The 27,960-nt window shown below is 41.3% G+C and overlaps 1 protein-coding gene across 1 annotated transcript; it reads left to right on the top strand.

Annotated features, from left to right (window-relative positions):
- The first annotated feature begins 554 nt into the window (after positions 1-554).
- Positions 555-27,483, top strand: clvs2 (clavesin 2). Its single transcript, XM_044049327.1, has 5 exons — positions 555-1,501; positions 2,446-2,620; positions 18,580-18,690; positions 18,781-19,013; positions 21,172-27,483. Exons 1-5 carry the CDS (start codon positions 1,113-1,115, stop codon positions 21,263-21,265), a joined length of 1,002 nt encoding a protein of 333 aa, XP_043905262.1. The 5' UTR covers positions 555-1,112; the 3' UTR covers positions 21,266-27,483.
- Positions 27,484-27,960: the final 477 nt, after the last annotated feature.

Below are 27,960 nucleotides of genomic sequence, written 5' to 3'. Positions count from 1 at the left end.
GAAAAAGACAGAAAAGGCTGATAAATCTATTTTATTTATTTATTTAATTAAAAATCACTGACTTCATCCTTTGACCCAGGTCTTTTTTTGTCCTCCTTCATCCATTGTCCCCTCTCTCTCTCTCTCTCTCTTTTTTAAACACATATCTGTTGCCTTTTCATCTCCCTCCTCCTCTCCCTTCCCCCGCCGCTGGCGTCTCTCTCTCTCTCTCTCTCTCTCTCTCTCTCTCTGTTGTCAGTCACTTTCCCAGTGAACAGACGGCAGCAGGAGGAGGAGCAGACACTGTAATCCTCCCACTCCTCCCTCTCCTCCACCACCACCTCCTCCACCTCCGCCACCCGTCTCCAAAAAAAGAATCTTCAGGCAGGAAAAGAGAAAGAGAAAGAAGAGGAGGAGGAGGAGGAGAAAACCTCGCGGGACACTTCCTCTCCTTCTGGATTTATAAAAAATCTTCATCCACACCCAGACTGATGCGCGCGGACACACGCATCTGACTCCATTTGTGGGTATCATCATCAGCAGCAGCAGTGGATGGAGATGCGCTGAGAAGGCGGAGGAGGAGGAATTATGATGATGATGATGATGATGGTGGTGGTGGTGGTGGTGATATAGCAGGTGCTGCAGGCTCGTGCCGCATTATTGCCTGTCCGCCGCCAGCGACGCCGAGGAGAGAGGTGATGGTGTCGTCGTCGTCATTGTGCCACAGAGGAGGATGAGGATGATGAGGATGAGGATGATGGAGGGACGAAGAAGAAGCGGCTGTCTGAGCTCAGGCCGCCCGGATCAGCAGGTTGGACGCGGAGCCTGAAAGAAAAACTAAACCAAAACCAAACCAAAAAAAAAAGGAAAAGTAAAAAATTAGGTGGAAGTTGATTTTCTTTTTTGCAGGTGTGTAAAAGTGAAGATGTTTCACAGGAGCTTCAGCAGCAGAGTGTGTGTCAGTTCAGGGTGGATTACAGAGCATCAGCAGCAGCAGCAGCATCATCATCATCAGGAGCATCAGGAGCATCAGGCCTCCATCTGAAGTCATCTTCTGATCAGGAAACCGTGAGCAACAACTAAAAAGAAAGATACTCTTTACTTCTTCTCCCTGTTGCCTGTGGAAGCAGAAGATGACTCACCTGCAGGCCGGTCTCTCTCCAGAGACGCTGGAGAAGGCCAAGGTGGAGCTCAAGGAAAACCAGGAGACCCTGCACCAGGACATCCAGGAGGTCCGGGACATGATCATCACGCGGCCGGACATCGGGTTCCTCAGGACGGACGACGCCTTCATCCTCAGGTTCCTCCGGGCGAGGAAGTTCAACCACTTTGAGGCGTTCCGCCTGCTGGCCCAGTACTTTGAGTACCGGCAGCAGAACCTGGACATGTTCAAGAACCTGAAGGCCACAGACCCGGGGATCAAGCAGGCACTGAAGGACGGGTTCCCCGGTGTCCTCTCAAACATGGACAGACACGGCAGGAAAATACTTGTCCTGTTTGCAGCAAACTGGGACCAGAGCAGGTGATGAAGAGTCTGAGGGTTTGAGGAGATGATGGGAAGTCACTTTTATGTGACAGTCCAAAAATAAAAATCACCAGTGTGTTCTTTAAAGCACACAAATGCTTGTCACTGCAGCTGTAAACCATTTTAAAGTCCAACTGAACCAATTTTAATACTAGTTTAAGTCCATTTTTATACCAGTTTAAGTCCATTTTATACCTGTTTAAGTCCATTTTTATACCAGTTTAAGTCCATTTTTATACCTGTTTAAGTCCATTTTTATACCTGTTTAAGTCCATTTTTATACAGTTTAAGTCCATTTTATAGTTTAAGTCATTTATTTTCCCATTTTATACCAGTTTAAGTCCATTTTTATACCAGTTTAAATCCATTTTTATACCTATTTAAGTCCATTTTTATACCTGTTTAAATCCATTTTTATACCAGTTTAAGTCCATTTTTTGTACCAGTTTAAGTCCATTTTATACCAGTTTAAGTCCATTTTTATACCAGTTTAAGTCCATTTTTATATCTGTTTAAGTCCATTTTTGTTACAGTTTAAGTCCATTTTTATACCAGTTTAAGTCAATTTTAATACCAGTTTAAATCCATTTTTTGTACCAGATTAAGTCAACTTTTTTTCCAGATTAAGTAAATTTTTGTTCCAGATTAAGTCAATTTTTGTTCCAGATTAGGTCAATTTTTGTACCAGTATATTTTGTGGAGTTTTGCTGGACGACAATAAAAGTTTCACATCAGTCCATTATTGAGGTAAATGTTAAAAAAATTAAAGGTAGAATTTTGCCCGTGAGTGAAAATTGAAGTAAATTAAGCTTTTAAAATGCTTTATGGACAGCAAACGACAAACATTTATCCAAATGTATCAGAAATGAGTCAAACATTCCATTTCTCTACACTACCAAACTGAATGTAGGTGCATGTTTTGTGTGTTTTTCCCGCCTCAGATACACGTTTGTGGACATACTGCGAGCCATCCTGCTCTCACTGGAGTCTATGATCGAGGATCCCGAGCTGCAGGTCAACGGCTTCATCCTCATCATCGACTGGAGCAACTTCACCTTCAAGCAGGCGTCAAAGCTGACGCCGAGCATGCTGCGACTCGCCATCGAGGGGCTGCAGGTGAGGCGCTTTTTATTTGCTTCTCCATCAGTGGTAGAACTTGGTACCTGGTGGTTTTTCCGTTCCTGCTCTGATGACGTTCCAAGCTGAGCTGAGCCGACATTAAAATGTGATGCCGACAGACTGCCGGCCACTGATTGGTCAGCGATTGTCGTCACTCTCAAAGCGAACAATGCTGAAATCCGTGAAAACCGGCGTTAATCTTCAACACTCAGCAAAGGAAATGTCTAAAATCTCCATATTTGAGGAGTCTGGCATATTTAGCAACAGCACTGCTATAAGACAGCGATCGATCGTGAGCCGAATCACGACCACGTTCTGTGACTGTGTCTCTGCTCATGCAGGAAGTACTGAACGCTTCTGTGAACCAATCTTTTTTTTAATTGACAGATTCAAGTGATTCAGTTACAGCGACAACAACGGCTTCACAAGTCACTCGTTTGTGTCGCGGCGGAAACCACGTCACGGCCGTGCTACGACCAGAACTAGCTTTGTTCTTGTTCTCGTTCTTACCTCCAGAAAAAGAACACCTTTCTGTTCTTGCAGCGTATGTCCACACTTTAACATTTGAACCGTGGTTTGGTGTACCCCACTTCTCCTTTCACCACAACCTGTCTTGGCAGATGGCCGTTCATGTTTGAGTCTGGTTCTGTCAGAGTTTTCTCTCCTTGTGTTGTGAGCATTAAGCATTAAAAGGCATTAACTAGTTATGGTTAAGGTTAAGCATCAGGTTTGTTTTTTTTAGGTTGTCCATCGACGGGCGATGATTTTTCTATCATTATTTAATTTTATTTCTTCTTCTTCTTCTTCTTCTTCTTATTGTAATAATAATAATAATAAGAAGAAGAAGAAATGGCAACAGATGTAACCAGACATTTCCTCCTGTGTGATTCTTTTCTTCCAAACAGACTCAGATATCAAGTATTTCTTTATTTGTGAAGCCTAACCCAAAATGTAACTTCACTCAATGCGTTCTGATCATCTGAGATTTTGCTTGAATAATAATTATGACTTTCTTCTCACAATATTACAACTTTTTTTTAGAAAGAAAAGGTTTGTTGTTGCTGTTGATTGTTGAAAATCTAAATATCAGTTTCAGCTCCACACTATAAAATAACCTCTCCCCCATATTTACCTCCGCATCTAAACGTCTGCAGGCAGCTTCAGCCCCGACAAAGACGTTTTATGTTTCCTGTCAGAGCTGAGGAGAAAAGCAGCCTCTTAAGTTTTACTCAACCCTGACGTACGATTTCTCTCTTTGTGACGGCGGCAGGAAAATAAAAAAAAAACACGAAAACCTCGTCCTCTGCAGCGCAGTCACAGTGTAAGAGCACGCCGAGCTCCTTTAAAGACAAAAGGAAGAGAATAGCGCGGTTTCCGTTGTGATTACGCGCCGCTGCCTGATGATGCAGAAACAGAAGAGCAAACTTTCACTTTTGAATCTGGCGTGGCGTACAGAAGGAAGTGAGCGTCCTGGGACAAACGTGACAAAAAACCTGCGTTTCCATAAAGGTTCGGGCGGCGTTCCAAAAATGCAATTAAAACTAGACATCTGTTATTTATTGAGTCACTTGAGCTTTAATTGAACAGATAAATGCACCGAGAAAAGATTTACTAAGATAAATGTGTGTTGCAAATATGATAAAATAGAACGTGATGCAGACGCCTTTCTGCGACACAGTTCCAGCACGACCCGGCTTGGCTCGACTCTACTCGACTAAGATTTTTGCTTTTCCATCAGCGATAGTACCTGGTGTTTTTTTCAGTAGCTGCTCTGACGAGGTTCCAACAGACTGCCGGCCACTGACTGGTTCAGTCTCACACTCAAACCTACGGAGTGTCCAACCAGAGAACCCGGAGAAAACCCACGTGCACACGGGGACAACCTGCAAACTGGGGTCTTCTTGCTTCAAAGGCAAGAGTGCTAACCACTACTTCCTCCATGTTCATAATATCGCAAAAAGATTCAGAGAACCCAAGGTATTCTCAGTGGAAACTGCTCCTGAATGTGCGTGAACATGAGATGGTTTAAGAAAACTCTGTTTTGATTGTTCTTGTCACAGCAGAACTTATCATAACTTACCATATTTAGAAGCCATTTCATTGTTTCTCACACGTTTAAATATCCTTCATTCCCAATGGTTCCCAACTTGGGGTCCAGTCTGAGAAACGTTAAAGTACCAAAGACTCAAAAAAAAGAAATCACGGCAGTATCTCAAGAGTTACCTCAGTTTTTATCCATATTTAGCATGTGTGTGCGTGGACAGGGGTTTGAGTTTGTCTTGGACACAAGCAGGAGCAGGAACCAGTGCTTTATTCAACAAAAAAGTGTCCTGGGCTTGATTCAACCCTGAGGTTCTTTGTTCTTTGGTGCTTGTTGGGTTTTTTCCAGGTTCTCCAGGTTCTCTGGCTTCCTCCCACAGATTTGAGGATTAGGCAAACTGGACACTCTAAATTGACTGCAGGTGTGAGAGTGAATGGTTGTGTGTCCCTGTGTCACTGGTGACCTGTGCAGGGAGTGACCTTTCATGCCGAATGTGTCAGCTGGGATTGACACCAGCGCCCCCTGTGAGGGGGGCCGCATGTGGAGGATAAAGCCGCTGAAGCACATTTTCCCTCCAAATTTTAGTTAGTTTTGTAAACACACAATTCAGTTTCAGTGAGTCATCTTTATGTTCGTGCTGTTTTGTTTTGTGAGTCATTTCTTTTTTCTTTTCTTTTCTTTTTAACTCGTAACGTTATTGCGTTTGCTTTCGTGAACTATAATAACCTCAGAATCAAGCGTCCTTTGGTGCTTGTCGGGTTCCCTGACATAGCGAACTCTAAAGTGATTGTGTCAGTGAGTGAATGATAGTTTTCCTGTATTTGTGACTCCGCCTTTCGCCACGTACGTCAGCTGGGATTGGCTCCGCCCCCCCCCGCGTGCCTCTCCTGTGGAGGATACAGCCGTAGAAAATGGACGGATGGATGTTGTTCAGCCGTACTTTGTGTGTTTAGTGTTTTTTGAGGCGTGAAGCCGAGCAGCAGTCATCAGGTCCGTCGTTAGTGAAGCGATTACAGGGAAAAGACCTCACAGAGACCTCGTCCTCCACTGACAAACAAAATAACAAAAAAAAACAGGCAATGATGATGGAGGTGACGGTGAATCATTTGCCAACTCCGTGGCACGCTCCATTAGTCGAAGAGAAACGTGAAGGGGAAGTGTTTCCAGGGGGAAAGTGTTGAGTGAGGCGCGGCGCGGTCTGAGGAGATTATCTGAAACACTGGTGATGAACGACAAACTGTCACTTTCAATCTTTAACCCCTTGCTCAGTTCTCCCCCAGCTTTTATTTATTTATTTATTTATTTATTTATTCATTCATTTATTTGACTAAAGATGATAACTTTAATCAGCTGAGAAATGACAGTATAATTATGGGGTGTTTTCAGCATTTTCATTCATGTGTCCATCAACACTTTGAAAAACACTTTCCATCAAATCAGGTAAATCATTTTTACTAAGGAATACGTTTTCTTTTTGTTTAGTTTGAAAATATTCACATTTAAGAAGCTGAAAGATCAGTTTATACTATAAATATCAAGCTCATACTGTTTACTGTACATTCTGTTGTTAATACCGTTCTATATTATGTATTTTCACACATGTATGAAATGCACGTTTATACAAAGATTTATTATCTTTGTCTTTACCGCCTTTGCTGCTGTGACACAGTAAACGTTTATCTGTGAAAAGTGCTCTCGAAATAAACTTTACTCTCTCACATACTTCAAAAAATACAACACAACTGTACGTGAAGCAAAGAAACAACGAAACAAAGATTTAAGTCAATAAGTCAATACAACACCTGCACAGACTTTGATATTTTCCCTCCTCCTCCCCCTCCTCGTCCACTTCCTGTAAACATTATTTTTCTGCTCTGTCAGCGCAGAGTTGAGGTCTTTCTCTGCCAGGGGACAAAAAGAGACGAGGGAATATAAATCACACTGGTGCATCACGGTGACGACACCATATACAAGGCGCGTGCGCGCGCGCGTGTGTTTGACGGTTCTCCAGACACAGATTAGAGCCTGAATTATTGATGGAAGCTCTTATGCCGAGTCCTGAGTCACTCCCTGCTGCTGCTGCTGTTGCTTCTGCTGTTGCTGCTGCTGCTGCTGCTGCTGCTGCTGCTGCTGCTGCTGCTGCTGCTGCAGAGGAACGGACTCAGTGTGACTGCAAATGTGGGAAAAACACATGTATTTCAGCCAAAATGTACCACCAAAAACCTCTGTACCTGTGCACCTTCAGGCTCCTGTTGCCCTTTTCCTATGTCTCAGACTTGATGAGAAAAGTTAGAATTATAATCATATTATTGGATTCTCCTCAGGGAAATAGACCCATATGAAAATAGCTATATTAAATATGAAAATGAAAAGACTTATTTTAGAGCTGCAGCCATTATTTGCATTCATCGATAACTAAAGTTTAATCAGAGAGTTTTCGGAGAGTTTTCAAATGTTTATCATCTCCGTTTTCTTCGTTCCGTGTAACAAAGAAATCGTTAAAACTGAGTCATTTGCGGTTCGAGAACATCATCATTTCCAGGTTTGATCAACATTTTCTGACTTTTTACAAACCAAACAAAGAGAAAATATTCGACAAATTAACTGACTATGAAAACAACATGATAAATAACGTCTCAGTCATTGTGATTTTTTTTTTTCCCCTCTGTTTAAAGCGAACACAAACACACGTGCAGCACAGTGTGTCGGTGTGGGGATCACAGCAGAAGTAAAAACACAGTTAGAGCAGATTCCTGCCGTTCGTGTTCTCCAGAGGCGTCGGCGCTTATTACAAAGCCCAAATACTCTATGTGACAGTATGCTTCTTTCTGTTTGTTTGCTTTTCATCTCATTTCCTCCGAACCTCAGCGCCTGTCGCTGCTGCTGCTGCTGCTGCTGCTGCTGCTGCTGACGAGTTTAGACTGTGGTACAACAGGACGTTTTATAAAAAAACAAACAAACAATGAGAAACATCACATTTACATGATAAAATGATGTGTGTCAGATTAAGACACACATGGGCGGTGGAGTGGCTCAGTGGTTAAGACCTGTACCCTGTGTGTAAAAGACATCATGTTCGCAGTGGTCTCAAGTTCAATTCCACCCCTGGCTGATTTTACTCAATTCTATTGTAAATGGCTTTGGATTAAAGCGTCTGCTAAATGACATGTAATGTAATGTAATGTTAGACCAGTGGAGGCTCATTTCAGGACGTCATTTATTCATAAATCCTGCAAACCAACAGCTAGAACAAGGAAACGTGCTAATTATTAACAGCAGGTGTTTTTATTTACAGTGTATATATGTACAAATAACACAACGAGCAGCTGTTTGTTTACACTCTTCATCACAAACTCCTCACTGAGGCAGAAAAGGCAGTGCTGTCAATCAAAAACTGACTCCACCTTTCAGACTGTTCCTCCAATCATCACGCAGAAGCCCAGCATCTATTCCCGCCCACTGCTCCATTGACTCCTAGAAACTACTACTAAAACTACTAAACTACCAGTAAAACAACTCCTAAAAGTACGACTAAACTACTACTAACCCTACTAATAAACTACTACTAAAGCTACTTCCAAACTACTACTAAACCTACAACTAAACTACTACTACTACTTAAACTACTACTGTGCTCTTTCAGTCGAAATTGCAAATTAAGAAATTTCTCAAACATCGTCCGATTGACGTGATTGTGAACTCATGAACTTGTTACCAAAAATAGACATAGAACATTTGTAAGTCTGTAGTTTGTCATGTTGAGCACTTAAGTAGTTTTTGTCCTCTGTGGACAGTCCAGTCTCTGTGGACAGTCCAGTCTCTGATGACAGTCCAGACTTTGGTGACAGTCCAGTCTCTGGTGACAGTCCAGTCCTCTGGGGACAGTCCAGTCTTCGGGGACAGTCGAACTTTAGGGACAGTCAGTCCTCTGGTGACAGTCCAGTCTCTGGGGACAGTCCAGACTTTGGGGACAGTCCAGTCTCTGGTAACAGTCCAGTCCTCTGGGGACAGTCCAGACTTTGGGAGACAGTCAGTCTCTGGTGACAGTCCAGTCCTCTGGGGACAGTCCAGTCCTCTGTGGACAGTCCAGTCTTTGGGGACAGACAGTCCAGTCCTCTGGTGACAGTCCAGTCCAGTCTCTGTAGGACAGTCCAGTCTCTGTGGCAGTCCCGGGTGCGTCCAGTCTGGTGACAGTCAGTCCTCTGGGGACAGTCAGTCTTAGGGGACGGACAGTCCAGACTTTGGAACAGTCCTGTCTCTGTGGACAGTCCAGACTTTGGGGACAGTCAGTCTCTGGTGACAGTCCAGTCCTCAAGACGGTCAGATGCCAGGGACAGACAGTCGAACTTTGGGGACAGTCAGAGTCGTTGTGGTCCCAGTCCTCTGGGGACAGTCAGTCTTTACAATGGAGAGTCCAGATCTCTGATTTTAGTCCAGTCCTCTGACAGTCCAGACTTTGGGGACAGACAGTCCAGTCCTCTGGTGACAGTCCAGTCCTCTGGGGCAGTCCAGTCTTTGTGGACAGTCCAGTCTCTGGGGACAATCCAGACTTTGGGGACAGTCCAGTCCTCAGAAGTATCTGCATGATGAAACGCTCTGTGACTGAATGGTTCTTCGTGTCGAGTGTCTCCGTCCTCTCGGCGAAGGCGTCTTGTTTAGAGTATTATGGGATTGTCAGTGTGAGTCTGGACGTCTCGCTGAGCCTCGTTTAAATAATCTGTCACTTCAGTGGAGGAAAAAGCAAACGCGTTGTCAAATATTCAAATCTGATCCGACTGGCGAACTTTCTTATTCCTGAAAATCTAATGAGCAGCGAGAGACGAGTTCAGCGAGGACGTCCTCGTGTCCTGACGCTGACCCTCGTCTTCAGTCCACAGACTTCTGCTCATTCAGTGCAGGCTCTGTTTCCATTTCTTTATGCTCTCATAAAAAAAGAGTCTTGGGGAAAGAGGAGGTGAGAACATCTATGACTCAAACTCATCCAGTCTTAATCCTCCAGATTACAGTGGTTCAAAGGGATTAAGGATCTAAATCTGCGAGACCCTTATTTTTAGGATGTTCTTTTAAAACTTTGAAAAAAAATAATCCTGTGAACTTTTTCATGTCTGATATCATAATCCGGAGTATTTACAGATTATCAGTCCGACGCAGCTGTTTTACATCTTTTAGATAAATGACGTATATTTATGAAATATTTCAATGTTCTTGTTCTTTCTGTGTGTTTGCGTTTATGTTTTTTTCCTCATCAGCTTTTTGTTGTACAGCAGTTGTTTGAGAGGTGCTGTATCAGATTAGAGGTGAGAATATGATATGAGATTGAGATGAAATGAGGAAAATGAGATGAGATTAGAGGTGATGAGTTGAGATGAAATTACGTGAGATGAGATAATGTGAGATGAGATGAGATGAGATGAGATGAGAGAGGATAGAGTCTTTACTGTTGCTGCTTCCTCTGCATGTTAAACTGTCAGACAAACGTCTCCACTCCTTGGCTTTGACCCAGTTATGAGACGTTGTTGAGGACTCGTTGAAAAACCACACATTAAACATATGAACTTTTCTCTTTGACGTGTGAATGTTTCACGGCTGTAAACACCGTCCGTTGGAACCTTCTTTCTTCCGTGCGTGTTGTTGTTGTTGTTGTTGTTGTTGTTGACGCCTTGTTCCCCGTGATACGAATCACGTCGTTAATGTGACAAGTCACAGCCTGACGAGGTCTGACCTCACATCAACCGCCCGCCACTCACAGTAATGAACGAGGCGCCGTGGATCTACGACAGCTTCATGCGTGTGTGTGTGTGTGTGTGTGTGTGTGTGTGTGTGTGTGTGTGTGTGTGTGGTTTTCTGCTCATCGTCACGTGAACTGGACAGTGTCCTGTCTGTCTGTCTGTCTGCTGGATTTGGCTCAAATGTGGGGACAGATTGACCTTGATGATTAGTTTGTGGTCATGATCCTGATCTGGGATTTTTTTTTTGTCCATTAGGCTTAAATTTTTAGGCCAAGTCAAAAATTGAGGTTGAATTGAGGTCGCTTGTGAGGAAGAGTCCAACACTTGAGATTAATGACACACAGGGTGGGGACAGCGTTTGTCCTCTAACCAGGAGGTCAGCAGTTCTCCAGATTCCCTCGGTCCAGATCCTGAAGTGAACTCTGAACTTGTTAATGGCAGGACTGTTGTGTAAAGGATTTACTCTGGCCGTTTATTCCACTGAATTGTGCTTTTTGTAAACTGGATTAAATTGAAGTTAAACCTTAGTCGAATAATTCAAATATATTGGCTGTCACTTTGTCTAAAATCAACTTTAAATGAATACTACGTGACATATGGTTCCCTTGAGAACATGAAATGTGATGTCAATGTGTGCGAAATTCAGGCGACTTCCTGTTCCTGTTAGTGCTGTAGTTTTTACGACAAAAGAAGAAGAAAAAACACAACATAAAAGTGTGTATTTGACAGAATAACCACAAAAACAACACGATTGTATATAAGATCCCCCAAAACCGATCAGTCAGTTGTTTTGACAGGAAGTGGAGATCAATTAGTCTCACTTCCTGTCCTGTCGCTTGACTCAGGTAGAGCTAACAGCTAAGCTAACCGGTGAGTCAGCAAATACATGAATGAATAAATGAATGAAAGATTAACTACATAAACAATATGATTTTATATAAGATCCCCCAAAAACTGTCGTCAGTTGTTTTGACAGGAAGTAGAGGTAGAGTAGTCTCACCGGCTTTCCTGTTGCTTCACTCAGGTGGAGCTAACAGCTAAGCTAACAGCTAAGCAAATTTGTTCCTCACTTCCTTGTTTACGATAAAGCACCCGAAATACTTCTAATGTGTTGAACTTTAATGTTTTTTTTGGGTTAAATTCTTTTACCTACTTGCCCCAAGTTTGAACGATTTCCAAGTTAATTGTTTCTCTTTTTACCTCTACTGTCCTTACACATATTGTAGCGTAGCTACGTTTAAGCGCACGCTCCGTCCAGTGTGTTTACGTGAGTTCAGAGCTGGAAGTGAAGAGCAGTTTGTGAGAGACATGTGCTGGGGCTGCAAAGAGTTACTAAATAAATCTACCCGGGAACGGCGAAAGAGAGGACACGTCTCCTCGTCACTTGAGAGTGTTATAATATATAATATATATATTATATATTATATATATATGTGTACACACACACACAGATTAAAGGCATAGTCTTGAGTTTTTAAAGGTTGCGTTTGTGCCAGATTCACCTGCTGTTCACACTTCCCCAACGTTTAGAGACACTTCAGTTACCTCAGTAAGCGATGGCATGTTTAGATGAAATATTTTTTTATTTACATTTGGATTTTTCTTTACAAACTTCACAGAGAAAAACAACCATTTTTATGTCACAGTTAAAAAAACAACAACTTTTGTTTGAATGATTTTGAACTGAAGGAGGAGCCTGAACAAGCTTTGCATGATAATATGTATCCTAGAATATTATGGTCTGGCCAGAAGATGTGATGTGATGAACGTGTCAAACCCCCGGCTGCTCTGGTAAAATTGTAGTGGATCAAACGGATTATAAACTCAGATTAAAGGAGATTCCACATCACACACACACGTATGTATATTTATGTATATATATATATATACACACACATATATATGTGTATGTATACATGTTTGAATTTCTGCTGTCGTCCTCTGGTCTCTGTCTCCTTGTCCTCTCCTTCTGTCCCCACTCACTTTAGTTTTCTTCACCCTCCCCCCTCTTTCTCACTCTCTCTCTTTAATATCATCATCCTCCCCTCCCCCTCCCTCCCTCCTCTCCCTCCCTCTCCTCTGTCACTCCATCATTGTTCCCCACAGACGCTTATTCGCTTATTTGCGCAGACGCCGGCGACAGCGATGACGATTCTTCATTTTTGTCGCCTGAAACAGAATTTGAGTCCAAAAATGAAATTGAAAAATGAAATTCCTCTAAAGTGTAAATGTTTCTTAACGTCGTCTCCACCAGCTGCCGCTCTCATGGTACGATATGCTTCGTCCTCCTCTTCCTCCCTCCTCAGCTCACTCCCACTACAGCCCACCCTTGCTACGTTGCCACGGCAACCTGTCGGCCTGCCGTGCGATCTTGCTCTGCCCTCTCTCCTCCAGATGGGCTGCCTTTTGTTGTGTTGTCCCTGTGTGTGTCTGTGTGTGTGTGTGTGTTTCTTGGTCCAGGCTCCTCAGTGAGCAGCTGTTCTCACTGCGCCACCAAAAAAAAACCCCCAAAAAATCATGTAAATCTATTACAAATGTGTGATGTTTTATTAATCGGGTCCAGACGACGCTTAGAAGAAAAAAAGAATTCACTTTCATTTGAAAACGAACGTAATCAAACAAAGTGAAAAATGTCTTCTATGTTAATTATCTAAAACTTAGAAAATAGAGCCAAACGATTTTAAATAAATATCTAATTGCGATCATTTTTGACTGAAATTGCAATTTTGACATGAGTAATTACATAATTAAATACCGACGACGGGAATCCTTTGAACAGTGCCTGTGTTCTTAAATTGTCACTTAATTGCCACAACTCCAGCACTTTGTTTGTCTATTTTACTGTATTTAATGTTGTGTAACTGTATTTATTAACTAGGACGTGTGCTGCTCACCGTCGTGAAAGAGGTCTTGATCTCAACAGGTCTTTTATCTGGTTAAATCAAGTCGGCCGGCCGACGTGAGACGTGAGACGTGAGACACGTAAACACACACAGGACATGAAGGAGACGCTGAGCTGTGGTGACTGCACACTTTGTCGAGCAGCTGTTGAGTCAGAGAGACGTGAACTGAAATCACACCTGCAGCTGAAATTAAAAAATGTGATGACACACTTTTCCAGATTTGTCCTAATTCTGTGCAGCTGACACACTTTTCTTTTTCAGAGTCTTCGTCATGTCCCTGCATTTTATTCTAGAATGAAACAAAACTGCATATAAACCAGTTATTGCAGGTGATTGTTTTGGCAATAATTTACCTCATTTAATGTTTACCTCATTAATACGTGTGAATATTAATAATAAAAAGAAGAAACAAACACTTGAATTTAAGTGAATATTGGGATTTTGTCCTGAGATTTATCAACATCAACATGTCTTAAAAATGAGGGTCAATATTTTACATTTGAACCACATATTTACAAAGTTATTCAATCAATAAAAAACCTTTAAATGAAAAGAAAACAACAAAATACTCGAGTAGTGATAACAAATAACATCCAAAACCTTTTCTGCATTATTTAACTCCATTTCTATTCAATATACGAATTTGTATGATGTTTAAAATCCAATATTCATTTTCATAAATCACTCCAGAGTAAAGATATATATATTTTAATGAAGATATGTTGTTGCTTAAATGATAAGGTGATAGAATATTTATCTTTTGTTTCTTTATTTTGGCTTAAATCGCACAAATAATCACAGATGAAAATGACGTAAAAGTTGAAGAGTTTGCGTAGTTTGTGGTCGCAGTCGTCAGTGAGCGGAGAAATGAGTTCATGAGTTAGAAAGTGTGATTTTCAACTTGACCGAGAGAAATGTTGTGAGCAGAGATGAAAATATCAAAGCAGCCTTTATTCAAGTTCACTCAGAAACACACTGCGTCATCTCCCCGGGCTACACTTTATATCCTGAAAGAAGAAAGCACTCCAGTGGTTTCTCCTTTCTTGTTTATTCCTCTTTCTCTTTGTCTTCCTTTTTTTCCCGGAAGACACGTTTGCTCATCTTAGCAAAGTGCAATTCCTTCACGTTATAAGCTCTTTATTTTACTTTGATAACCAGGAACTTATTAACTGTGCGCTTTGTGTTCCCGCTGCACCTCAAAGTTCCGGAAAACGACACTCGGCGACACCGAGGTTTTTCCAAAAGTCCAAATGAATTGGGAACAGTTGTGGTGGAAAACAAAGGGGGCGGGGTTTGAATCCGTGGAGGAAAGAGGAAGTGATGAAAACGACAGACTTTTATTTGTCTGCCGTCACCTTTACTTCCCGTCAACCTTTGCTGTAAATGAACGCGCTCGGCAGCGAGGATCCAAAAATAACCCTGTTTGCTGAGGATCGACATTTAACGCCCTGAAGCCAAACATGACAGAGAAGACTGAGGTGCTCGTGCAGAGAGAGGAAAAAGCACTGACAACATCTTCTGTCATGGTTTTTTATGAGATTTAACGCCAGTTTAATTGTTCACCGTGTCCTGTTTGTGTTCATCTGTACTTACTTTTCGGGTTTTTTTAGGTATTAAATCATGTTTTTCACTGATTCTCCTGCAGTTTGTGGTGGATGCAGAGAAACGACAAGTATCACTCTGTAAAAGGGAGGTTTACAATAAAGCAGTAGACAATGTTTACGGTGGTGACGTAAAAATACGTACTCCCAAACTGTAGGGGGAGCTCTGTTTAGAAGCGTGACTTGCAAAATTCGGCTTTAATTCAAGGAACGTCCGCCTGTGTGTTAATCACTGACAGGTGAGTTACTGAGGGCGCTAGCACTGACTGTGGTGGCGTTCGGATGAGATCGGTAGACGGATATATATCGCTAAACGAGCCGCTTCTGCCCCGTCTATCGCACAGTTTATCTCACCTATCAAATACAAGTATTTCGTAGCCTTAAGAATAAGCGTTTTATACGTACGTGCTTTTCGAGAGCCCGCCGTCTTGCGTCGCCATTTTCTACAGAAGCCCAGAAAGACGAACCAGCCAGATCAAGCATTTTGTGTTTGTTTGTTTTTGTATTCACATATTTGTCGTGACAGGCTTCACGCTTTGTCTAGTGCTGACGTTGTTTTTTTGGATAAGAAGTCTAAGACAAATGGGTAGAAATGCGACAGATATGTCACTAAACGAGCAACTTTTACAGTAACTGCCACTATATGTGGATGCTGAGTCACTTTAACTACAGAACAGTTCAAACGGGCCTCTATCTTCTTTCCTCCTCATCCCTCCTTCCATCTTTCCTTCTCTCTCTGACCGTTCTCCTGGTTTTATTCTCGCCGTTCTCCCTCCTTCGCCTCGTGAAAAGTACTGTACATGCCGTAGTTTCCCCGTCCCACCAGAGCGACAGAGGCCCTGCAGCCCCCCCCACACACACGCTTTCAGCTGTTTCATGTATAATACAGCAGGTCCTTCCCTGCATCAAAGTGAAACGTGTGTGTCCGTGCAGAGGGGGCGGGGCCTGAGCTTCACAGGAGTCCAGAGAGATCTGACGTGGCTGTTTGAGGAGACGCCGTTTGAATGAAACTCAGGACACATTTTTGTGGAAAAATGAGGTGGCATCATCAGGGTTTGAATCTTTCAAAAGCATCGAGCAGTAAAAAAAAAAAAATCAGTTATAATCCTAAAGTTTAATATATATTTTTATTTTTACAAATAAAAACAGGATTATTACCTTTGTTAACAAACTTTTTTTTGTAAAAAAAAAAAACATTTTAATTCCTTTTCATGATGTCATCTGACATATACAGTAGTTTACCTTTACTCTTAACTCCATAAAATTCCAGGACTCTTCATTATGATGCTTTGTGTGTCCTACAAATATTTCACAATAAAAGCCTTGTTGGAAAATACAAGGAATGGAAATGGGGGAACAGAAATACTGGAGTGCTTTTACTTTGAAGTCAGGGTAGAGGACGTTTGTCATGCATGTGACGGATAAAGACATTGATGAGCTGTAGGGAAGGGAAGTATAGTATATATAAACAGTTTTTATTGTTTCGATTGAAAGAGCACCCCCTAGAGGCAGAAATGACATGTGTTTTAATGAAGCAAGTTCCTGAAAGAAAAAAGAGCCCTGACAACTGAGAACTTTTACAAACAGTGTTTTTTAATGTTTTTTCTTACACAGCAGTGAATGGAAACACACATTAATGCACATTTTCTTTCCCAGAATATTTAAATGTTTTAGTGGAGACTTAGCGAGAAAGATCAGAATTTGGCTCAGCAGGTTTAAGATTAACAGATTCCACCGCGTTGCTTCTAACACACGTGTGTTAAATCTAATGTTGCCGTTCAAGAAAGGATTTATGTTCTTGGGACCAGTTCCACTTTGAATTTAAAAAAATAGATATGGATTTTTATTTTCACAGACGAGCGAGTTTCTCAAAGGTCAATCACGGACTCATTACGGCGCTGAACAAAAAAAAAGTCAGGAGGTCGTCAATAGGAATCACAGGGCTTGGGGAGAGTGAATTAAACTGTAATGTGTGTGATTCTGTGGACCAAAGTGTTGCACAAGCAGGTCGCTGCATCTGTGCTGCACCGGCACTGATGAGTCATAGTTGGACAAATCTGGACACACCTCAGAGACTCTCTGTCTCACTCACATCCTCTGCTAACAGCTCCGCCTACAGGTCAACTGATATGGATTTTTTTTTTCTACAGCTGATGCCGATCTTTAGAAATAAGCACAGCCGATGATCCATTAATTTCTCTCTAAATGATATTTGATATGTGGTTGTATGTAGTTGTTTTGTCCACACACCAAAAGTATTCAGTTTTAATCATTTCTCTGTGATAAGAAGCAAAGAAAAGCAAAAGCAAAAGCAAAGAAACATTTAAGAGGCTGAAAAATGAATTTATCGATGAGCAAAATATTTGAGTACGGCGCCATTTCGAGGTTTTGAGAAACATGTTTTCAACATTTCATGGACCAAACTTAAACTAACCAAAATTAACTAACAGATTAACACAATTCGATTTGATATAAAGTCAGACGATTGGACAGCTTACCAAGTCTGAGATAATTGATTTATTGGCCATGCACGACTAACTCGGCCTCCGTAGGTGGCGCTGTATCTCTCTATAAGCTAGTGCGTATTGAATCAGTTTCCTGTTGACCTTTACGTTACAGAAAAACAAACAGCAGTGCTGTAGTTTATACGTCGTCTCCTTCTATTTTGGGGTCAAAGACCAGGGAGGACGTTTTGGTGCATGTGCAGAATGCCCAGTCCAATTCTAGTCCAACTCCAGTCCAGTTCTAGTCCAACTCCAGTCCAATTCTAGTCCAACTCCAGTTCAGTTCTAGTCCAACTCCAGTCCAATTCTAGTCCAGCTCCAGTTCAACTAAGCGTATACATGCAGGAGTAATCAGACTATGAATTGCATTATCCAGATATATAAGTCTGACTTAGACAAGCTCGATTTTAGTCGGACTATACATGTTTACATGACATTAAGAAAAATGAATTATTGTCTTAGTTCGACTAAAATCTGACTTTAAACATTCATGTAAACACACTGAGTGTTAAACATTTAAATGACAATAATCCCTATGTTAATCTCTGCTGTTTTATTAGAATCACAGCCAAATGATTACACACACACACACACATTGTGTGGAGGGTAATTATAATAATTGCATCCATCGTCCTGTGAAAGTATGTCTCCGTCTGCACACTAACCTGTACCAACAAGGACTCATTTCCCCCGGGCGCTGTTCGCTGCACCGACTCCAAAATAGACCGAACCATTTCCTATTCACGACGAGATTAGAGTCCATTTACAAAACTAATCTAATGAAAAGGGAGCGGGAAGTCACAGAGGTAATTTTTCATCCACTGGAAAAATCCTCTTCTCTCGCTCTTTGTTATTTGTGAGGAAACACAGGAGCGCGTGCTTAACTTTGTCACGCGAGTTCTCGATGTTTGAGGTCGCGGGGTCACGATAAAACGATTCATTTTTAATTTAGGAGGATTCGTTTTTAATGCCAACCACTGTCGCTCCTCTTGGGCTTCCGTAGTTAAGATCAGATCCCTGGAAGTCGGGACATTGTTTGAGGAAAAATTTGTTTTTGTTGTTGTTGTTTCAAGGCTTGTATTTTAAACCTAGAGAATTTTCCTAGAGAAATTTTTGAATGAGCTTTTCCTCTTGTTATTGTCTTTACTTACCTGTTTGTTTGTTTGTGTTTCTAACAGGACAGTTTTCCTGCCAGATTTGGAGGAATTCACTTTGTGAACCAGCCGTGGTACATCCACGCTCTCTACACCGTCATACGACCCTTCCTCAAAGACAAGACCAGGAAGAGGGTGAGTCAGACTGTGAAAATGAAATCATAAAATGATTTTCACCCTTCGACGTCATGGTGCTAATGTGCTCCATCTTCCTTCCTCGCGCAGATCTTCATGCACGGTAACAACCTGAACAGCCTCCACCAGCTCATCCACCCCGAGATCCTGCCGTCAGAGCTCGGTGGAATGATGCCGCCGTACGACATGGGCACGTGGGCGCGAGCGCTGCTGGACCATGCCTACGACGAGGAGACGGACTACTGTCCGGAGTCCTACACGCTGTCTGTACAAGACCTGGAGAGAGACCTGGAGAAAAACATGTCCCCGAAAACCATGAAGAGGTCGGTGTTAACGTTTTAAGATCTGTAAATCTGTACGATGCTGACACCTGCTGGACTGAAGGAACTCAAGTTAGCAACTTCAGCAATATCTGCTGTGATGGATGTTAGCTACATCATCAGCTACATACCAAGTTAACTACGCCATCAGCTACTTCATCAGCTATGTCATCAGCTACATACCAAGTTAGCTACTGATCATTATCTGCAATGCAAGTTAGCTACATCATCAATAACATTATCTGCTGCGATTAAAGTTAGCAACTTCATAACTACATTAGCCACTTCCACTTCTTCAGCTACACCTTGAGCTGCAGCACATGTTAGCGTATCTTCAATCCCCAATTGAACAGCGTCATCTTTTCCACGGGCGTCAGTTAGCAATTAGCATTAGCATTCGTGAGAAATTTTTTGATCGGTAGACCACTGAGGCTTTATCGTAGTGCGACAGTGCTGTTTACCAAAATTCCCATGATTGATTCTTTCATCTGACAGATGATCGCAGCCCTAAATCGTACAATTAAGTAAATTCATATCTGAAGAAACCGAAATAATTTTGATAATATTCCGTCATTGTTTTTTTTTGTTGTAAATATCAGCAGTTATATATGCGTCCACAGAATATTAATATATTACCATAGTAATTATGTTATCTTTGCATAATTAGAGTAAACAAATGAGCTGATCATGGTGCTAATGTGTAGATTAACACACACACACACACACAGACTCATTATGATGTTTCATTCAGCTGCAGAGGATTAACATGGTGGAACTGATTTCACCTGATCATTATGTTCATTATTTAACTACTCAACAGCAAAAATAATGATCTGACCTGCTTTGGTTTTTGACTCAGATGAAGTCATGTGATGAAGTTTTCTTCTTCAGGTTTCCTGTATTTACATTTTACATTTACAGAGAAAGCAACACATTATTAATAATATTAATATACTGTTAAATAAAAAGATGACTAAACAGGGATAATGAAAATTTGAATAATGTGTGATTTTAAGAGGTGTTTTTGTTGTTGTTGTGGATCTTGAGCTCAGATCTTGTTGTTTTGTTTGGCGTTTGTGTGAGTGTGTTTGACATCAGCCTCCGTGCTGCGTGATTCGCTGTGACGGGAAATCATCTCACCACTGTGTGACACCGATACTGACGCCACACGACGAGCCACGACAGCAGGCTGTCGCTGCAGGGCAAAACACATCCCTGACAATTACCAAACAAACTCAAATCACTTACAAATGAACTGACAATTACAGTTCACACGATGAGAGTCACATCTTTATGTCCATATGCAAGTATTTCATCAAACATTATCACTTAAAACCACTGGGTGAAACTGGGTTTAATCTATGGAACTGTTTGTTTGTTGCTTGCCAAATAGTGAGCCCATATGTACATGTACTGTGAGGCCTGAGAATCTCATTGGTTCATCAGTGTACTCCGTCTTAACACCTAAATACTATTACTTCATCTCACCGTAATATTACTTCAGTAATATTACTTCAAATAATAGTAATACTTGGTATAATAAATAGTTAGTAAGCAGTACCCGCATCTTGTCAAATAGTGAGACAGCATTGATGAGTGAAAACTGTGTTTAAATACCTAATAATAAGCCAAAATCCATTATTATAGCTACAACTTTTGATTGATTTATCTTTTATTAATCTACATCTGCACATCTAATAAATACTTTAATACTCAATTTATTGCCCAGTTTGTCTTAAACCCTAAATTTAAAGGCCTTTAGCTTTAAAACCATCTGTGAGTGAGGTTTTTTAAATGTGAAAAAAAATCATTTTTTTTGGCAGAAATTGTCCATTTATTTCTTTGAATGTCCCTGGTTTGTGCTCAAAACAAGACGTTTTCATTTTGAGGTTTGAGAAACATCAATCAGTTCTGTTTAGTTCAGTTCGGCTTTATTGTTTTTATTAGCTTTATTCGTTTATTGTCCCAAAAAACCCAATAAGAACAATTTTAAAAAACATGTCTTAAAGCAATCTTAATCAACTTTGTGAGATGAAAAACATCATAAAAATTAGAACAATGGCAATTTTTCACAATTTCCTGACATTTTATGGACCAAATAAATTCAATCCAAACAGAAAAACGAAGCATCACCCGGTGTTGTGTTGATTTGTCCCCGCAGGTCTCAGTCAGTGGTCGAGCCCGGCGTCCTGAAACGACCAGACAAAGTCAAGAGCGAGGAGGACAACATGCAGCCGCTGCTGTCGCTGGACTAAACCATCCCCGAAATCCCCAATCCAATCAGTATTTACACACACACATGAACTCTCCTGTGGATTTTTGTGTGTGCACACACTGTCGGCGACACACACTCCACTCCTGAAAAGGCGAACGCTGCTGCTGCTGCTGCTGCTGCTGCTGCTGCTGGATTCTCGTTTCTTCCACGTTTTCAGAAAGGAACTTATGTGAAGCAGACAAATTGGACAAGTGGGACGTTTCCTCAGACTGAGGGGGCTTCTAATGGGGTTCTCGCTATATATATTTATTTATTTTGATTATTTGTCAAGTGCCAATTGAAAAAAGACAAAACAAAACTGTAAACTAACATCTTTAAATAGTCCAGCAGGAGCGAGGAGGCGTCAGGTCGAAGATGTCCACAGAGAACTGTGAAGGTGCCACATACTGAATGTGTGAAAGCACCATTTCCTGCAGTTGTGAAGTGTGCGGTCGAGGATGGACGTGGAAACCTGGAGACGGACATCGCTCTTCAAAGAGGGGCTTGGGGGCTGCAGTTTTCCGAAAGCTGCCATTTTTTCCCCCCTTCTCCCTCTCTTACCTTCTTTGTACAGAAAGTTGAAGAAACGGCAAAAGGTTTCGCCTCAGGATCACGAGTTTGTTCAGTCTCCTGGAACTAAAGCTGTCCCACAGGCAGGCGGGTGGTTGGTTTAACCGGGAGTTAACACGGTGTTAACCAGGAGGAGTTTGTTGGTGTAATTCCTGTGAAAATAATATCCTAACTCTTAGCCTCTTGGATAACCAAACACCCCTTTACGGTAAGAGTTGACGCGACAAAATCATCCGTTTTTTTTGTTTCGTGGCCATTTTCCTCCTCCTAACTGACCCTTGCGTTCCAATCAGGGCTGTCACTCTTTCCAAAGATCTATTTCAAACGAATACGGAAAACTTTAAATCCATCAAATCTATTCGGCTATTCCCTTTGCCCGCACACAATTACAAAACTTTTCACTCTTATGCTACGTTCACACCGGCATTCGCCTCTAACATGCCGCAGGATCAATTTAGTGCCGGAAGTCGACATATTTTTAGCCCTAAGATCATCATCCCTTGAAACGTCTGCAGAGACAAAACCTCCGTCATGTGTGGTTTCACAACACCATCCTGAGCCGGGCGCAGCTTGGCGAGTTTCACCGTTTACTTCAGGAGCTCCATATTGAAGCAATACTTTCGCATGAGCAGACGAAACGCCTGTAGTTGGTATCACTCTGGGAAATAGTGGCCTGATACGAGCTTGGAAGTCGTCATGCAAAAGCATAGCTGGACGCAGTTCCCATCCATACAGAGTCAACGGTGAAACTGGCTAGAGTCTGGCCACCAGCAAGTACGTCACAACGTCTGGAGAATCATTTTACTATTTACTATTACTATTAGTCACGCCAGCTTAATCACTAGATCGTCAATGGGGTTGAGCTAACAGCTAAGCTAACATGTGAGTCGGCCGTTATTTTGCCATTTGTCGTGGTAGAACCTGAAATGCTTCCGCTCGCCGCTTTGCACATACTTTAAATGTCCACTTCATCTTTTTTAGCCCCTTCGTGATTATCATCACTCATATTGCCAGAGACTTGTAGTGTTTTTTTCCACTCTTACATAAAATGTGATGTCACACAATCACTGGAAATAAGTCAGAGGAAGAAGAAAACAACAGGAAACTCATGTAGCTTAGCGACAACATTACAGTCGTCACTATTCCATATCTTTTACTTCGTTCTGACATTCAAATTCAACTGAGATTGGATGATTTTAAGCGGTTAATAAAACGAAATGTAACGTAGTAAATTAAATGTTTTGAAAAAACAAGGTTTGCTAAAAACATGTAGGGCTAGCAGCTACGCTAACAGTCCAGAAGTAAACATGTATGATAGTGTAGGACATGACTAATGCTGAAATAGTGAGTCAATGTTTTTATAACAATTAAAAACAAGATTTATTACAGGGTGCCCTCTTCTGAACCACAGGGTAATTACTTCAAATGGTCTGGTGCGCATTTAGGCTGTTGATTTTTTATCTTTAAAGGGATTTTTGAGGTTTGAATGTGAATTTCCCCCTGGCAAGTTACAACGGATACCCAAATTTGGCGGTGAAAAGGTGACAGCCCTTTAGTCCACACGAGGGCAGTATTTCTTCTCTACCATAAAACTTCTGGCCCTTTTTAGAAAATCATGCATTTATTTGGCTGAAGATGACCAAAAGCTATATTTTCACACTTTGACCAAATGAATACGGCTCACGTTAATTTTATAACAAAGCAGTGAAAGCGGCAGAGCGTTTTGCCTCCTCCTGTTACTCTGTGATGAATTTGTTATATTTTTTAGCAATAATAATAATCTCCTTTTTGACTAGAGTTGTATGTCAGTATTATGTAAGGTTTTAAGAATTAGGTATTACATTAAAGGATAGGACGTAGTGGTAATTTTTTATTTCTTTATATATTTTTTTTTTTTGCATGTCCATTTAAATCACACGTAAAGGATTTTTTTGAACACACACCCTGAGAAATTAATTCATTTTGGGGCTGCAGTGCACTTTGTTTGATTTCATTCAAGTATATTATTGGTGTTACAGAGTTGAAAACTGATGCTCCTTCTTCTGAACCGACTCAAGATTTGACTGAAGAAATCGCTCTTTTGTTTTTTACGTTTTGTGCTAACGTGAGAACAAGAATGTCTAAAGTTTAGCGCTTTTTTTGCCATTAGGGTTCAGTTCTGCAGAAGTTTAAAGGGGCGGAGCGACATTTTTAATGAATGGGTTATTTTTTAGCCAATTGATATCAGGTGTTGTTTACATTCCTGCCATGATTTTTACCCAATTGTCCTAATCTGGAAACAAACAATGTAGTTTTGAGAGAAAACACTGAATGTAAACACAAGTTTTCAAGATTGTTTCAAAAGGAAAACTCCACAAGTTTGAAATGTCAGTGCCGTGGACCTGCAGAGCACAGATCAATAACTTAATTAGTTCACATTTGCAAAACTGAGTTTGTGTTTAACGCTGATGGATGTACGGTAATATCAAAGTGAGCAGCATCATAAATATCACAGGCAGGTACAACGTGCAGTACAAACCTTATATTGATCACTGTATTTTTTTTTTATTTTACACATTTTAAAGTGCAGTATTCTGTTCAGGGCTGGAGTGAGACGAGCTCCTGCTGCAGTACAAGTCGGTACTGACCTCTATTTTCTGCTCCACTCACTGATCCTCAACGCCTCCGATTCCCCAAAAATACTCCTCTCTCTCTCTCCGTGTGAACCAGAAGGTGTTCGACACAGTTTGTGTTCTTGCAAATCAGACGTTCACTATGTGTTCTATGCTGCAAACGTGAAAAAGGAAAGCAGGAGAGAGAGAGAGGCGGGCAAACAGACAGCCGAGCAGAGAAGAGCGCAGAATGGCCGGCAGGCAGGCGGGAAGCGCGAGGTGGCCGAGTGCTACGAGAGCAGACAGCTGGAATGTTAAACTATCACACCAGTGTACACGACATGTCAGCCTCACTTACAGCAGCTCGGAGGCTCGAGCCGCAGAGGGAACAACGAGTCAGAGAACAGTGTGTGTTTGTGTGTGTGACTCCGCTGCAGTTTAAATCAGTCAGACAGTGATAAACTGCAGCGTGTGAAGGCGACGCCGGAGGTTCACTCAGTCGTCTGAAAACAAAGGCCAACCACAATGAATCAGTTACATTTGCTGTAGTTTTTTTTTCGGTTTGTTTTATAAATTCTCTTCGGTTAAAGCTGCAGTAAGCAGGATCACAGTTTGTCGCGTTTCACCTGCAGGACATAAGTTGTTGAGTGGAACTTTAAATGACATTCAAACCAACGTGTTTAGATCCCGTGCTGCGATGCTGCACACAGGAAGTGATTTCTTTTAGGTCAAGATCAGATCGTATATATCGTATGTCGTCTTGCAGTTGCCAAATGTCCTCCCGTTGGATGATACCAGCTGTCAATCACTCTGGTGTCCACTGGAGTCGCCCCCTGGTGGCTAATTTCTACTGTCTTTCATTCCCTCAGTATACTTTTCTTTATTTTTCAAATTTTTATTTCTTATAAATCCATGGTCAAGACAAGACGAAGGCAACAGCAACATTGCACTAGTAAAGTGAGGCGACGCGGTTCACGATATTTTCCTGAAGATCTGATTCTTCCTAACTCAATTCAAGATGGCTGCTTCAAAATAATGCGGCGGTCAAAATGAGGGGAAAAAATAAAAGAAACGTTTTTGAAATGCTGAAATCCAAAACACCTCCTTCTGCACCGTCTGTCTTCTTCCACTATGTCTATTTGTTTTGCTCCCGTTAACTCCTTGGCGGCGTCCATTTTGTTTTTTGACTCATAGAAGCTAGAATGTACGAACTTACTTGAATGTGACGTCATTCCCAGATTCAACTTCCGATTTCTTGGGCAACTGGAACACACTTCTGCGTCACAGCCACATGTTTTGCTTAGCTCTCTAATCTCGTTGTTGGCGTCCTTTTTGTTGCCTTACTTGTGAATCCTGAGGAAGCTAGCTTGGTACATGCTAACTTGGGCGTGTTGTCATTCCCAGCTGCAACTTCCAAAATTTTACTGAAGGTAACAGGAACATACTTTTGCTCGTTCTCCACGTTATGTTTCGCTGTCTCTAAACTAAACTTATTTGGTTTTGTTGTCTGGCTCGTGAATTCTTAGAAAGCTAGAATGGTCTACGCTAACTTGAATTTGACTTCATTCCTAGCTTTAACTTGCGACTTCTGAGACAACTGGAACACACTTCTGCATCGCACTACATGTTACGTTAATGGCATGCTTTGTTTAGCCCTCTAAACTCCTAGTTAGCGTCCATTTTGTTTATCCGATTTGTGAAAACGTGGGTCTGACGTCATTCCCAGCTCCGACCTTTGACTTCCTGGGCCACTGGAACACACCATTACATGCTCTGTAGTCATATAATTAAATTACATTCTGAGGAAGACATCACATTCTGAGGAAGACATCACACACATCTGTGACATCACATTCCCAGTTTAAACGTCCGACTTCTTAGGCAACTGGAACACGTTTGTTTCACGCGATATGTTTAGTGAACTATGCTTAGTTTTCTAAACTCTAGTAGTGGTGTACATTTTGTTGTCATCGGGCTCGTGAATTCCTATGAAGCTAGAATGGTATGCGCTAACTTGAATTTGACTTCATTTCCAACTTTAACGTCCGACTTCTGAGGCAACTTGAAAACACTTCTGCTTCACACAACATGTTACGATAACTGCATGCTTTGCTTAGCTCTCTAAACTCCTTGTTGGCGACCTCTAAACCTGGTTGTATCGTCATTCCCCACTCAAACGTCTGTTTGTTTAACACTAGGTGAACCACATTTAGTTTCTTGCTCTAAACTCGCACTAACTTGGGGGCAATGTCGTTCCCAGCGTCAACTTCCGAACTTCTTAGGCAACTGGAGTGCACTTCTGCGTCATATGACACGTCACGCTAACATGCATGCTTGGTTTTAGCTTCTTGGTGGCATTCATTTTGTTTCTATTACCCACTTTGTGAAGTTTTTGGGAACGGGAAATACGTTCTAAACCTGCACTGTTGTCATTAAACGTTCACATGATGCGTTTTTGTCCCAAAGCGAGTCGATTTACAAAGAAACGCAAGCCGTGATATAATTGTATCCGTGGTTTCTTCCTAATCGCCACCTGTGTCACTGTTCTCCAGACTTTAGATTGATTTGTCTTCATGTCAATTAGACGAAGACGATTCAATTCTCACTGTCTTTGACGAATGTTTGATTTATTTCAGCCAAAGCCGCCACGTGTTCAATAATAATAATAAAAATGTATTGTTTCTAATCATTAACATCAGTATTTGTGCTTCAAAGATTTTTGACACTGAATGACATGTTTGTTTGTTTTTCTGGAAAAATGAATGCATTACTTTCAGTTGTGCTATACAGTATATATATAAATATTCACATATATATATATATTTATTGATTTTCACATCACTGTTCTTTGATTGTATAGTTGCCGTGTATAGGAGCTGTAGGGAGAACCAAACTCACACCTGAATTGTGACGTCGTTAAAGGACAGACCGTATAATCATAGGAGCAAAAAAACTGTTCAGTGATAGCAGGTGTTAAATGTATCAATGTCCTCAGACCATGATTTTGCTGAAATTGCATCATGTAAAATGGGGCAAAAAATAAATATGGACACATGTAGATTGTCTCACTGGTGTGTGTGTGTGTGTGTGTGTGTGTCTGTGTGCGTGTGTGTGTGTGTGTCTCAGCTGCAGTGAATCATCAATCAAGGAAACTCAGGTATGTTTTCCTCACAACAAAACGTCAAAAAATGACAAGAAATTCCTCATTATATAAAACAAACCTTTGATTTTCCATGCTACATTAAAATAAGCATTGTTTTGGGGGAAATTGTTCTTAAAAAAAAAAGCAAGTTTTGCACTAGAAAAATAATCTGTCTTTGTCTTAATCTGATATTCCAACTTCTTACTTTGACAAGCTAAAACAATAAAATCTCAACTGCTACAGGTGTGTATGATGTACGTGTTAAATACTGGAGTGCAATTTGTGTGTAAATTTAAAAAAAAAAAACTCAAAAATTGAGAAAAGAGAAATTCATTTCTTAAATGACTGGTTTTAGGTACAATTTTCTTAAATTTGGGCCAGTTTTTGTCAGTT

The sequence above is a fragment of the Solea senegalensis genome, linkage group LG17 (genome assembly GCF_019176455.1).
Source record: "Solea senegalensis isolate Sse05_10M linkage group LG17, IFAPA_SoseM_1, whole genome shotgun sequence".
NCBI lineage: Eukaryota > Metazoa > Chordata > Actinopteri > Pleuronectiformes > Soleidae > Solea > Solea senegalensis.
The sequence above is the reverse complement of the archived record's forward strand: the minus strand, read 5'-3'. Positions and strand labels throughout refer to the sequence as shown.